General features: G+C 28.6%; 1 protein-coding gene across 1 annotated transcript; it reads right to left on the minus strand.

The window, feature by feature from the left end:
• Positions 1-8,338: 8,338 nt before the first annotated feature.
• Positions 8,339-13,952, minus strand: LOC130446742 (ATP-dependent RNA helicase DHX33). The gene is made up of 7 exons (XM_056783155.1): positions 13,295-13,952; positions 12,148-12,393; positions 10,318-10,772; positions 9,893-10,267; positions 9,070-9,285; positions 8,726-8,933; positions 8,339-8,659 (listed from the first exon to the last, which is right to left on the minus strand). Exons 1-7 carry the CDS (start codon positions 13,718-13,720, stop codon positions 8,462-8,464), a joined length of 2,124 nt encoding a protein of 707 aa, XP_056639133.1. The 5' UTR covers positions 13,721-13,952; the 3' UTR covers positions 8,339-8,461.
• Positions 13,953-14,012: the final 60 nt, after the last annotated feature.

Genomic DNA, 14,012 nt, shown 5'->3' on the forward strand with positions numbered 1-14,012 from the left:
ATTATGGTTTACAATAAATTTTAGCAATTTTCTTATAAATTTAACGTATAGGGTATACTAAAAAAATTGTCACGAAGATAAATTACAGTGTGATACATTCGAAAGAAGAAATAATATGAGAATTTCAATTTTGGGCTCACTTTGTATATAAAATAACAAATAATTACAATTTAATCGACTACGATGATATTGCATCTTATTAAGAAAGTCACTTAGGTAAATTCTTTTTCTTAACTTACAATAAGTTACAGATGGTTCTTTTATTTACCTATCTCTTATATAAATTTGTGTACAACTCTCAAAGTACTCAAAAAATTTTAATCTCATTTTCAAAAAATTATGTTTAAAGCGTTCAAGATAATTTCAAAACATGGACCTCAAATACAACTAATAAAAAAATGTTTTTGATACGTATTAAAACGACCCCCTAACACTCAACTTTTTAACAAAATTGGCGCACCCTGTATATCAATATAATTTTATAGTGGAAACAAAGAGAACTAAACACTTAACAAACAATGTTTCCTAATGAAATTAATACTCAAAATTTATGGAGCCGAGCTATTCAATAAGAGATGTCACTATTGGGCATTCGACCATCAACCACTGTTCGAAGAGTATGGGAATCAATTTTTTAGAAGTTTCCATTCATATTTTCGTGATGGTGGACACATTATTCAATAAAAATATGTTTCTTCTCTCTGACAAAACTTTGGTCTTAATAAAAAAATAAATTGGGGTGAAAATAACGGACGCCATCTTCCTTTCAGTTTTGTAAATAGGTGACAAAAAGTCAAGAGCTGAGACATACGAAATAGTAGAAACTAATATTGAAACGTGTTCAGTATGAGATTCTGTACATAGATAGCGCTGCTAGTACTAAAAATCTAAACCAAATTCACTTTTTAGAGTTTTTGTAAATAAAATAAGTGACGTAATTTGCTAATTTGTGTCCCGAGTAAATACTATTGATTTCAAGATAAATTTGCTCCTTTCCATTTTGCAAATCCATTCGAGAGTATTTCGTTACTCGGTTAAATAGATACGTAGAAGGAAGTCACCACAAAAATTCCCATATCTCAATTTTTTTGAATTTTTTTTTATTTGAAAAACTTCAAATGCAAAATTTTTAAAAATAAACCGTCAAAAGTTAAGGGTATGAAAGCTGCAAAGCAAACTTTAGTATTCCAAAAGCATAATACGAATAAACGTCCTAGTCTTCAGATCTGGCATCTTTTGAATTTATAAAATAATTTCATTTATCATCGTGAGGTTAAAAATAAGTGAAAAATTCGTCCCGCTCTTGCTCGCTCGCCTAAAGGAAATTTCCAAGAAAAATAAAACAAAAGAAATTTCAATAATCTCATTTATTTCATCCCCATTATGTTTTGACAATAAGTACAATATAAACATCATCATCATAGAAAAAGGCAAACATTTTCATTACACACCATTATACAAAAATGAAAATATTTCAAAGATAACTAAGAAAATAACTGAGGTTTAATTTGCCATGTATCAACTAACTTCTATGGATATATCACCCTATAGTATAATAAAATAGAAAATACTTAGAATGCCGTTTTATTTGAAACAATTCTTAATCTTTTCTTTTCTTTTCGAAACTATAGATTCCGAGAGAAACATAAATACAAATTTGATAATAAAGAAACTAAAAGTTACTATTTTCCGGGTGCTTTACTTCATCACTAAAATCCATCTTATTTTTATACAAACAATCATCTCCTGTATTTTATTATTAATATAGTGTAGATTAGAAGTACTTGAAACAATAAAATAAAACATTTTAGCAAAACACAAAACTGACTCACACTTTTCATGTCGAGTTGAAAATTTGAACAAATAGAACATTTCGTCTAAAAAAATCATCATATATTTGTTATGTTCAATTACTTTCGGGACTTCCTATTTGCCAAATAAAAATATACAGTATTGTTTTGCGAAATTTGAGAAAATACCCTTTTACATATTGGAAATGTTGTTCCAATCCAAATAATTAAAGTGATATAATTAATTGGAAATTGAAATTGTCCAAGAAAAACTTGATTATTTGAAAACTCTATTGTAAAATAAGAAAACGCCAAGTATCACCAATAAATAGTCTAAAGTATCCTTAATCTCCCAAACAAAACAAATGTTCATTAAATTTATTGATAATCTAAGTATGAGTAGCAAAAAATTTGAATTTTCTTTTAGGACACTAGATAGGTACATATATACTTTCAATTTTCCTACGTCTTCGTTGTTCGAATTAGTAATATCATTAGTGATTACAGGTAGGTACATGAAAATGTTTATTAAGTAAAGAAAGAACGTAGAATTTAGACAGTGTAGAATTTATTTCAAGTTTCAAAATTTCTATTTCATTTTCTACGCAGTAATAAATAAAGTCTTTATCAAGTGCTAAATTTTGGATACATGAATATTAAAAGGAAACATCTAGAAGAGGTATATCAGTTTGCTTATAATAATAAACAAAAAAGGGTGGTTGGTTTTCGAAGATAAAATTCTTGGAAGGATAAAGGAAGGGTCTGAGAAGGTTCAACAATTTATCAAAATATCAATCATAATTATTACATTTGGACCATAAAATAAACATAAAATTTTAAAAATAGAATAACAATCCCTCGGAAGATATTGAAATATCAACCCTAAAGACTATCTTCTACCTACCTACGAATTATTGTACCCTGAGAAGCTCACACAAGAAATTAAATAATTGAAAAGTGAATATTGAAAGTTTTGACTGAACAGTTTTCAAAATGCAAATCAGTCACCTGAAAAACATTCTTGATAACTTCATTAGCTCAAATTTTTTTCTATTCGAAAAAAAAATATTTGAAACCTCCACTTGGAAAGTTTTCTATGAAACAGAAAACTCAATTATTAGTTTAGTAACAACCCTTTAGCTAAATATGTATTGAATATCTATCAATAAAAAAAAATATGTGAAAAACGATTAGATTAAGTTTATTTTATTAAAAGATCCCCAGTTTAATGCGCCTGAAAATTCAAAGTTCCAACAGAATGGCGGCATATTACCGATATATAAAAGAAAATAGTTTTCACTCCATAATCTGAGACCAAATGACAAGAAATATTTTAGGTAGTAAATTTAAAATCAAATGATTAAGACAAAAAATCACTCACCAGTTCACAAATGAGGAATCACCATCTTGGTAGTTAAGAATTTTCCGTTTATCCATAATTTTCACAACACAATATTGCATTAAAATACGGAAAATTCTTTATCGGATTGTTATAAACACGCCACGAACACGAACATCAATCCGTTTCACGAAAATTTTAAAATAAAAACTATTTTCTAACGATATACTGAAAATTTCCAAAGTTTCCATTAAAAATTTACAACATCAGTCACATTTTTAAAACTAGAAATCGAAAGATTTTTTTGTCGTTATTGAACAAATCCGGTATCTCTGTATTTTATTTATCTAATAATAACTATTTTGTACTATAATCGAAATAAGGTGTTTTAATATTAATATCTATATATATTTTTATTTGAAAAAACACAATACAGTTGAAAAGATTTGACGTGAACAATAATTGCGTCAACCTACAAAGATGGCCGACATGCTGTCTAGACAGACAAGGGTCAACGAACTATTTGATGCTATATTTTAGATTATCGTTTGTTTAATGTTTATAAGTAAATTAATGATTCAAACAATTTCAAATTATCTGAAGAATATGTTTAATTTTAATTACTTTGAAAATATTAATAAAATAATAATAAAACCTTAGCATTTCATAAAATGTAATACACTGAAATCGTTCATTTTGCTGCAAACTTTAATTGGACGTATTTCGTTAATTTTTACATAAAGAGAATTATATCTTACCTATATCAATGAAAAAATAGTTTTCACTTTATAATCAAAAACAAAATTACACGAAATTTTACGAATAGAAAATTTAGCATCAAATATGTCTGCCCGAATTTGTAATACTGTCAAAGTTTCATTATCTAAATAATTAAATGCATTGTTTAAAGCTTGTGACGTCACATTTAAAGTGCGCAAGTCAAAAACAAGTCTAGACATTCTCAACGAATTCGAAAGGGGTCAATGAACTGAGAAGATGTAAAAGTTTTGATTTATTAAATAATAAGTAATTAAATATTACATATTTTGTTATATAATTTCCATATTGAATAAAATAGTGTTTTCAAAGAGAAATATAAATTTTTAATAATATGTCTAAGAAAGTTTTGAATAATTAGTGATAATAGATATACTACATACAATAAAACATGGCATAGATTTAATTATTACAATTCACAATAACTTAATATTATTAAATGGCTATATAAGTAGAGGTTATGGGCAGCAAATAATAGCAATTTCCTTTTGGGAATCTGTATACTTTTAATGTTTTACGATATACCTTCGTTTTTCGAATTAGTACTTTCATTGGTGATTACAGGTACATGAAAATTTTTATATAAATTAAGGATCGTAGAATTTGAAACGATGTTTCCAAAAAATTAGTTGCATGTGTATAAAGACCAAATCAAAACATTTTTGTTATCTTGATATCGAGAATTCTGTGATTTTAAAACTTCCCATAATGTAGGGTGGTCCTCATCCCCAAATTACGTAAACCATATCAGAAAATATTCTATTGAACGTTATTTTTCTCATGAATATCAAAAATAAATTCGAAATGTGAAGTAAATAAGAAATTCTTCCAACAAAGATGAGGCGATGACATTATATCATCACATATTTTGAAGCTTGTGTAACCACAAAAAAGTTGTAAATTCAGAATTAGATACTTTTATATACGTATTGTTTAATATCTATATAATTTTTATATGAAAAAACACATTACAGTTGAAAAGATTTGACGTGAACAATAATTGCGTCGACCTACAAAGATGGCCGACATGCTGTCCAGACAAACAAGGATAAACGAACTTTTTGATGCTATATTTTAGATTATCGTTTGTTTAATGTTTATAAGTAAATTTATGATTCAAACAATTTCAAATTATCTGAAGAAAATGCTTAATTTTAATTACATTGAAAATATTAAAAAAAACATAAAACCTTAGCATTCCATAAAATGTAATACACTGAATTCGTTCATTTTCCTGGAAACTTTAATTGGACGTATTTCGTTAATTTTTACATAAAGAGAATTATATCTTACCTATATCAATAAGAAAATAGTTTTCACTTCACAATCGAAAACAAAATTACACGAAATTTAAGGAATAAAAAATTTAGCATCAAATATGTCTGCCCGAATTTGTAATACTGTCAAAGTTTCATTATCTAAATAATTAAATGCATTGTTTAAAGCTTGTGACGTCATATTTAAAGTGCGCAAGTCAAAAACAAGTCTAGACATTCTCAACGAATTCGAAAGGGGTCAATGAACTGAGAAGATGTAAAGTTTTGATTTATTAAATAATAAGTATTTGAATATTACATATTTTGTTATATAATTTCCATATTTAATAAATTAGTGTTTTCAAAGATAAAATAAATAAAGCAAGATATATTTTTAATAATATTTCTAAGAAAGTTTTAAATAATTAGTGATAATAGATGTAATACATACAATAAAATATGGCATATATTTAAATATTACAATTCACACTAACTTTTTATTAAATGGCTATATAAGTAGAGGTTATGGGCAGCAAATAATAGCAATTTCCTTTTGGGAATCTGTATACTTTTAATGTTTTACGATATACCTTCGTTTTTCGAATTAGTACTTTCATTAGTGATTACAGGTACATGAAAATTTTATATATTAATTAAGGATCGTAGAATTTAAAACAATGTTACTGAAATTTATTTCAAGTTCCAAAAAATTAGCTGCGTATGTATAAAAACCAAATCAAAACATTTTTTTTGTTATCTTGATATCGAGAATTCTGTGATTTTAAAACTTCCCATAATGTAGGGTGGTCCTCATCCCCAAATCACATAAACCATATCAGAAAATATTCTATTGAACGTTATTTTTCTCATGAATATCAAAAATAAATTCGAAATGTGAAGTAAATAAGAAATTCTTTCAACAAAAACAAAGGCATCTATGTATATAGCTAAGGCAGTATGTATCTAAAATAATAATTTTAAAATTTCTCGTAGTGTAGGGTGGTCCTTATCTCTCTAAGAATTTTGTTGAATGTAATCTCATAAATATCAAAAAAAAATATATTCGAAACAAACAATTCTTGGAACAAATACAAAGGCATCCAAGAAGGGGCTGCACAGTAATTTTTCGTTATCCGTATTAAACCCTCGATTTAAAGTAAACAAACTATTCCACAAACATATTAAAATGTTTTTCAAATATGAATATCAACCCAAGGATACTTTCAACAAAAAAAAGGATCTAATAATGGTCAATAACAGAATATAATATAAACGAAAGATTTCTAATATAAACACACCAGACTCCATAGTAGTAAACCATTAAAAACATTAAATTCTAAACAATCTACCTACACCATAACAATTTCTTATAGAATAACCATTGTTTTTCTGAACATACACCTATGGGCTAAAATTACTAATCAGTGATTGTATTGTACGATCTTTGAGTATAAATCTTGCTTGGATACTAATTATACAGAGCGTTCATTACTTCAATAATAATGTTTAAAGATGGTAAAATTATAGGTAATTTGATTAACTATACAAATATTATTGAAGTTTATGATTTAGAGTTAGGGAGTTAATCTGATACGTAAAATGATTTGTACTCACATATCTTTGTCCACAAAGGAAAGATATAATTTTTTTCACACTGTTTTTTCCTGTATATTTCGATTACATATTTCATTCCATTTCCCTAATTTTTACACGAAATTCTATCAGAACATGATCCATTCTATCGAGATTAACAACAAATAAAATATTCAAATTTAACTTTATATTTCAAAAGGTCCCTAAAGATTTCGAAAACATTGTTTTGTAAGTTTAATTGGATGTTTGTTAAAACTTTCTGAATGTTAAAAAAGTTATTCAAAAATAAATTCAATCTATTTTTCTTCAATAATTAAAATCTGTGAGTGTATTAATGTCAATAAAATATTCCTAGAATTCCCAAAAGTACAAAAACCAACAACAACTGATTAAAGTTCTGCTCACTCAATAAATAACAAAAAAAAAATCATTTTCGAGTTTCCGGTCACCCTGTATACAAAATAGAAAATAATTACAATTTAATCGACTATGATGATACTGTATTTTATTAAGAAAGTCAGTTAGGTAAATTTATTTTCCTTTAACGTACAATATATGCTACAGAGTGTTATTTTATTTATTAACGGTTTTCATATAAACTTCAAAATATTTCAAAAAACGTTATTTTCAATTTTTAAAAATTTTATTTTTCGTACGTTCGAGATATTTTCAAAATATGAGCCTCAGTGACATCTAATATTTTTTTGAACAAACTTTTTCGATATCGATCCATTCAATAAGAAAGGGCTCTATTGGATATTCCGACATCCTTCCATCGTTCGAAGAGTATGTTCTTCGGTTTTGGATGTTCTATTTGTTTTTCTAATTAAAAAAAATATGTTTCCACATTGCGATACTACCTTGATCTAGATGAAAATAACAGACGCCATCTTCATTCAGTATTTTTGTTAGGGACAAAAAAGACAAAAGGGTCGCGACGTACGAAATTAATATTGAAATAAGGTCAGTAAACGCTTCCGTACAGAGATGGCGCCGCCGTCGCTAAAAATCGATAGCAAAAATGTGTATGGAGTATCATCTATAGATCTCGTATAAAAAAATAAAAAAACTTTTAACGTACACGGTAATATTCAATATCCGTTTACATTGTTTTGTAATTTTCGCTATTGCTCATCAGATGACTCTCTTGTCCGTTTTGGAAGTTTATAAAAATAAAACTATTTAAATGGAATATCTGATAACACTAAAAAAATATTAAAAATTTGAAATACAATGCCAATTGAAACAAACGATATTCGAATACAAAGACACCAGACGAAAATTTGAAATGATCCATTCAATTTCAAATTGAAAGCTAAAGATTTAATAAAAAAATCAAATAATTTTAGTTTTTCAAAATTAATTCTAGTAAGTTTAGATTAATAATCATGATAATAATTCAATAATTACACGATTTTCACTATTTCACTTACCTCACCTCTTCTTATTTTTATAAATATTTTTTAGCTTTCTTCACATCATTATATTGTGAACCTCGCTTCATTACCAAAAAATATCGATTCGAGTAATTCGAATGTACATCGAATTATACAAGTTTTATAGGTTAAATAATAAAAACAAAATGTACTTAAAAATATATTTTCAGATTTATTTTACAATATTCTGTTTAGAATGTCGTCCGATAACAAATAGCATCACAGTTAACGATAAAAAATATATATATACAAGGGTAAGACGAAAAAGTTTCATCTATTATTGAACCTGAGAGTATGAGTTTTCATATAATCGGGTGCTATTTCTTGTAACCAATCGGGTTCTATTGTAGTTAATCCCCTTAAATAGCATTTGTTAGTTTGTACTACTTCGGTAAATAGTACCAGATGGGGTTGTTGCCTGTGTAGAGTCGAACTCGGGTGGAATTGTACCGATTGCTTCTTATCCAACTAAGTGAAACAAATTACGAAATTATCAATCAAAATTTGATAGTTTGATTTGTAAAGTGAACTCACAGTCACATATTGGTGATGTTTGACAAGCTCGGCGACGTTCATGAATAGACCGGTCGTAAGACACTTTCTCAGTTTATTCAAATCTCCCCCGCAAGACGAAATCGTTCCTAAATCGAATTTTTTGTACAATTGTTCTAATTGAACTCTAATTTCGCGGACGTGGAGAATATTCCGCATATTGATGAAATTTTCGTGGCACCAACTTCTCCTGTATCAAATTCGAATTAAAAAAAAAATACAAACAATCAAAATACCAAAATACGTAAAAATATTAAATATACGTGATTTTTTTTTCAAAAAAATTATACGAAATTAGTAAATTGAAGAATCGACAATTCAAATACCTTTTGTTTTGTCCGATGGTATTGAAATCTCTGTAGATGTTCAACAGGGTGAGTAAATCTCCGTATCCCGAACAAAATTTTTGCCTAACCTCTTGGGCTTCTATAATTTTCGATACGGGATTAATTAAGATCGATTCTGCGCTTAAAAGGGATACTATTGTGAGGGCTTCTTCCACGCATCCGTATTTTTGAGATGCAAGAAGAATTTTGGAAAATCTACATTAAAACAAAGTAAAAATAAAAAAATCAATGAATAATAGAAAAATATCAAAGTGAAAACAAAGTTACAGTATTTTTTAAGTCAATTTTACAGCTATGGTCATCTATAGATGTAGAAATTGGTCTAAACCTGGGTAAATTTCAAATATGTCTTCGAAACTCAAAGTTTTTGTTTTTTGGGGGTCAAATGAACAACCGGGAACCTTTAAAATTACAAAAGGGGCACCAAAAATGGTCAAATCTAAATATAAACAAAGATTTAATATTTTTAAAATCAAATAAACAATTAAAATCATCTGAAAGTGTAAAAAAGGCACTAAAAATGATTAAAATTCCAATATATTTTTGGAAATTCGTATAATAACAAAGTTTTTGTTTTTTGGGGGTCATATGAACAACCGGGAACGTTTAAAAGTACAAAAGGGGCACCAAAAATGGTCAAATCTAAATATAAACAAAGATTTAATATTTTTAAAATCAAATAAACAATTGAAATCATCTGAAAGTGTAAAAAAGGCACTAAAAACAATATATGTAACAACAAAAATCTATTTCGTAAACTGAATTTTCAATCTACTCTAATTATGTTATAGATCAAACTCACCTAGGATCTAAAGGAAATTTGGACATTCTCTTTCCCCATTGCGTTAAATTAATAGTATCAATATCCTCAACGGCCCCCAATAATTTCAATTGATCAAAAGCTGCCGTTACAGCCTCTTTCGGAGGTTTATCCATAAAATCGAAATGATTCGCATGGATCCCAAGGGCCAGAAGCTGTAGAACGACACTTCCCAAATTGGCCCTCTGTATTTCGGGAACAGTCGTTTTCCTCATCAACTCGAACTGGGATCTAGTATACAATCTGTAACAGTACCCCTCGGAATCCCTACCAGCCCTACCGGCCCTTTGCCAAGCTTGTTCGTGTGATATCTTTTGTACTTTGAGTAATTCCAACCCTGTAGACGGATGGAAAGATCTGAAACGTGACGTTTAAAACGAATGCGTATTAAACGGTTACCTTATTACCTTGCTTTTACCATACCGCTATCGATGACGTATTTAATACCGGGTATGGTGATACTGGTTTCGGCTATGTTTGTACTGATCACAACTTTTCTCGTATTGGGGGGCGAATTTTGGAAAATGTTCATTTGTTGTGAACTGGGTTGGGCCGCGTATAGAGTAAATACTCTAACGGACGGGCCCTCGACATCCGGATCTTTGGATAACAATCTTATTTTGTGGGCGCAAGATTCGATTTCTTCCTGACCGGTTAGAAAAATTAAGACGTCGTGCTCAGGTGGAGCTTCCTTGTGAATTTTGAAAAAAGTCGATACGCAACTAGTTTGATAATCATCGTACGGTTTAATTGTGTAGTAGATATTCACCGGAAAGGTTCTACCTTCCAGGTAAACAGCTTGGCAATTATTGAAATAACGGGAAAAATGATCTACATCCATAGTAGCGGACATTATCAATATCTGTAATTAAATAGGAATTTTTTCGACTTAATACACCTGTGTGGAAATCAAACAGGTGTTGGACCTAACAAACAACTCGATTATTTCGATTTTTTACTTAAATTTTGAAGTTATGTAAAAAAAGTGTAAATTCGAAAGTTGTTTTGGCTCTTAACGTGAACATATTTTTGAAAATTGAAATAAAAACAAAGTTATAGTATTTTTAAACTCAAATGAACATTAAAAAGTTCAAAAAGGGAACCAAAAACGGTCAGATTTGCTGTATAACTTCGAAAATCGAAGTTGAAACTAAGGTAAAGTATTTTTCAAGTCAATTCAACAAATATAATCACCTAAATGTACTAAATGGGCACTCAAAATGGTCAAATTTGCTATATATCTTCAAAACTCGAAATAAAAATAAAACAACCCAGTTATTTGAATATTTTACCTAAATTTTGAGGTCACGTAAAAAAACCTGAATAAGAAAGTTGTTTTGGTTCTAAACGTGAAAAAATTTCCAACATATTATTGTAAATTGAAATAAAAAACAAAGTTATAGAATTTTCAAACTCGAATGAACATTTAAAAGCACTAAAGGGGCACTATAAACTGTCATATTTGCTATATAACATCGAAAATCGAATTGAAAATAAAATTATTTGAATTTTTTACTTAAATTTTGAGGTTGTGTAAAAAAAGTGTAGATACAAAAGTTGTAGATCTTTTTATTACCTACAACTTTTTTCCATACAACTTGTAGTTGTACCATAAATCAAGATAAACAAATTTTCTCCCCTTAAAACCTCACCCCCTTCAATTTTTCAACCTTATATCACCCGTCAATTATTTTCCCTTTCATTTTTATTCCCTTCGTTTAACAAAACGTTTCGTCCCACTATTATTTCAATTTTTTTTGTTTCGACAATTGATTTTGATCTACAAATTTGGAGGGAAATCGGGGATGAAAATGGAGCTTTTAACAATTCCACCTGTCTCGAAATACCAGATATTATTTTGATTTGATATATCTGATAGATAAATCACTTTTAGTATCCGGAAAAGGAAAATGAACCCAATATAACACAAGGTGACTATGCACCGGAAAGGTGCTTCAACGAATTTTTTTGAGGAAAAAAACAAAATTATTTTAATAATAACCCAAAGTGTATACAAAAACTATAAATAATCGTCTAAAATATGAAATTTCTTGTTTAAATGTAGATTATTCCTAAATTTTTCCTAATTGTATAAATATAACCTAAATTTCTAATAATACAAATTTTTTTTTAATAAATAAAAAAATCCAAAACTATTATCTACTGATTCAGATCGTTTGAATGATTTTTAAGAATAATTGTAGATAAAAATAACCAAATAAATTAAAATATAGTACCTTTAACGGTGGTAAATTCCTATCTTCCCTAATTTTCTGGGCCCTTTTAACAATACCAAACAAAACGTCGGTATGTATGGTTCTTTCGTGAGCCTCATCAAGTATAACAACCGTATATTCCATGAGAAGTCTATCGTAGATCGCTTCCCTAAGAAGCATACCATCAGTCAAAAATTTTATTTTCGTTTTAGTCGAAGTACAGTCTTCAAATCTTACAGAATATCCAACAACATCACCTACCGACATCTGTAAGTGAAAAAACACTTTTTTGATCTAAATGATTCTACGGAAATTGATTTTTTGGTACAGTAGGGTCTTGGTAACATAAAATATCTCAAAACACCAGTATGACAGGTGAAAGTAGATGTTTGGAGATGTGCGAGAAAATTCAATCCACCTGGACAAGATTAAAACAACGTCAGATTGAAAATCCAGAATTTTTGGAAACCGTAGCTCAAAAGAATGTTGAAATAACAATATTTGGAGACCCTGGACAACATTGGAACGTTTCGACGAGAACATCACCTTCCAAGAAGCTTATATCACATAAAAATCTTGATATCATGGTGTATTGATACAGAAGGATCGTATTTCAAAGAATATTGACAAACTAATGATAGATTTTTAAATCTAACCAACATTTTTGGACCTTGGACAACATTACAGTCGTTTCAACGAGAATATACCCTTCCAAGAAGCTTATACCACATAAAAAACTCGATAGCAAAAGTGTATTGATGCAGGAAGGGCACATTTCAAAGAATATTGACAAACTAATAAAAGTTTTCAAAATCAGACCTTGACACTTTACTTTCCAGACATATCCTGTGTATTTATTTCAATATAGTTTAAAGAAACTGATTCCACGAGCAAACATATATTAGACGGTGATTTACAATAAAAAAAATTAAAAATCTATTTAAAGCAAAGAAATGGTGATACAATTTAAACAACTTGTCATGATGATTAGAAGCTATGGAAACAATAGGAGGACAATTATTTATCATTTTAAAGATTATACTGTCGAAATAAATTGACTTTTTCGCTAATTCAACTAGTAAAACTAATATTTTAATACCTAGAATTAATTATAAACTTGTATATGATAATATATTTGTAAAATGAAAAAAACAAAGCTGATATTTACCCCATGTCCATATTCCTGGGCTACTCTAGTGGCGACACTTATTGCAGCCACTCTTCTTGGTTGGGATATGGCTATTTTCCCATTATCTTGAAGTCTAGCCGACAAAATATACTGTGGAATTTGTGTCGTTTTACCACTACCCGTTTCACCCAAAATTATCAACGTTTTATGTCTTTTTATGAGTTCTAGTAACTTATTTCTTTTATCAAATACAGATAAGCTTCTTTTTTGATCTTGTATACTCAATTTCGGTCTGGCGGTGAAGCCGTTAGTAGACGTAGAGTTACCATTCTCGTTGTTCAATTTTATCTTTTTAGGGTTCGGTGGTCCGTTTTTATTGTTGAATACAATAGGAATGGGTTTAATTTTTATTCGGAATTTTTGAACGGCGTTTTTACCGTTTCCTATATCATACCTCGAATCCATATTTTTAAGGTTACACACGTGAAACTATATTCACCATAAAGTTTATAGAGTTTATTCAAATTTTTAACGTGTTCAATGTATGTACTACATTTTTTATGTTGTTATTAATTAATAATACTTATTTTAACAACGTAATCGGAACGTTATACACAAAATGAAAACAGTAACCTATAAAAATTTTTAAAACCACATTGGTTTCCACAACATTAACTAATCAGGGCTGACAATAGTTAACTAGCGGTTTATATTAACATTTTAAGCTTTTTTGCGTTGGCGCAATTGCGATTCTTCT

The sequence above is a fragment of the Diorhabda sublineata genome, chromosome 7 (assembly GCF_026230105.1).
Source record: "Diorhabda sublineata isolate icDioSubl1.1 chromosome 7, icDioSubl1.1, whole genome shotgun sequence".
Lineage (NCBI taxonomy): Eukaryota > Metazoa > Arthropoda > Insecta > Coleoptera > Chrysomelidae > Diorhabda > Diorhabda sublineata.

What these genes read in the sequence shown, in the direction of transcription:
- LOC130446742 (XM_056783155.1), bottom strand. Translation starts at nt 13,720, where the DNA reads ATGGATTCGAGGTATGATATAGGAAACGGTAAAAACGCCGTTCAAAAA. An exon ending in AGCGGTATGGTAAAAGCAAG is followed by an intron (nt 10,268 to 10,317) that starts GTAATAAGGTAA and finishes GTCACGTTTCAG; the next exon opens with ATCTTTCCATCCGTCTACAG. An exon ending in AAATTTCCTTTAGATCCTAG is followed by an intron (nt 9,286 to 9,892) that starts GTGAGTTTGATC and finishes GTTTTAATGTAG; the next exon opens with ATTTTCCAAAATTCTTCTTG.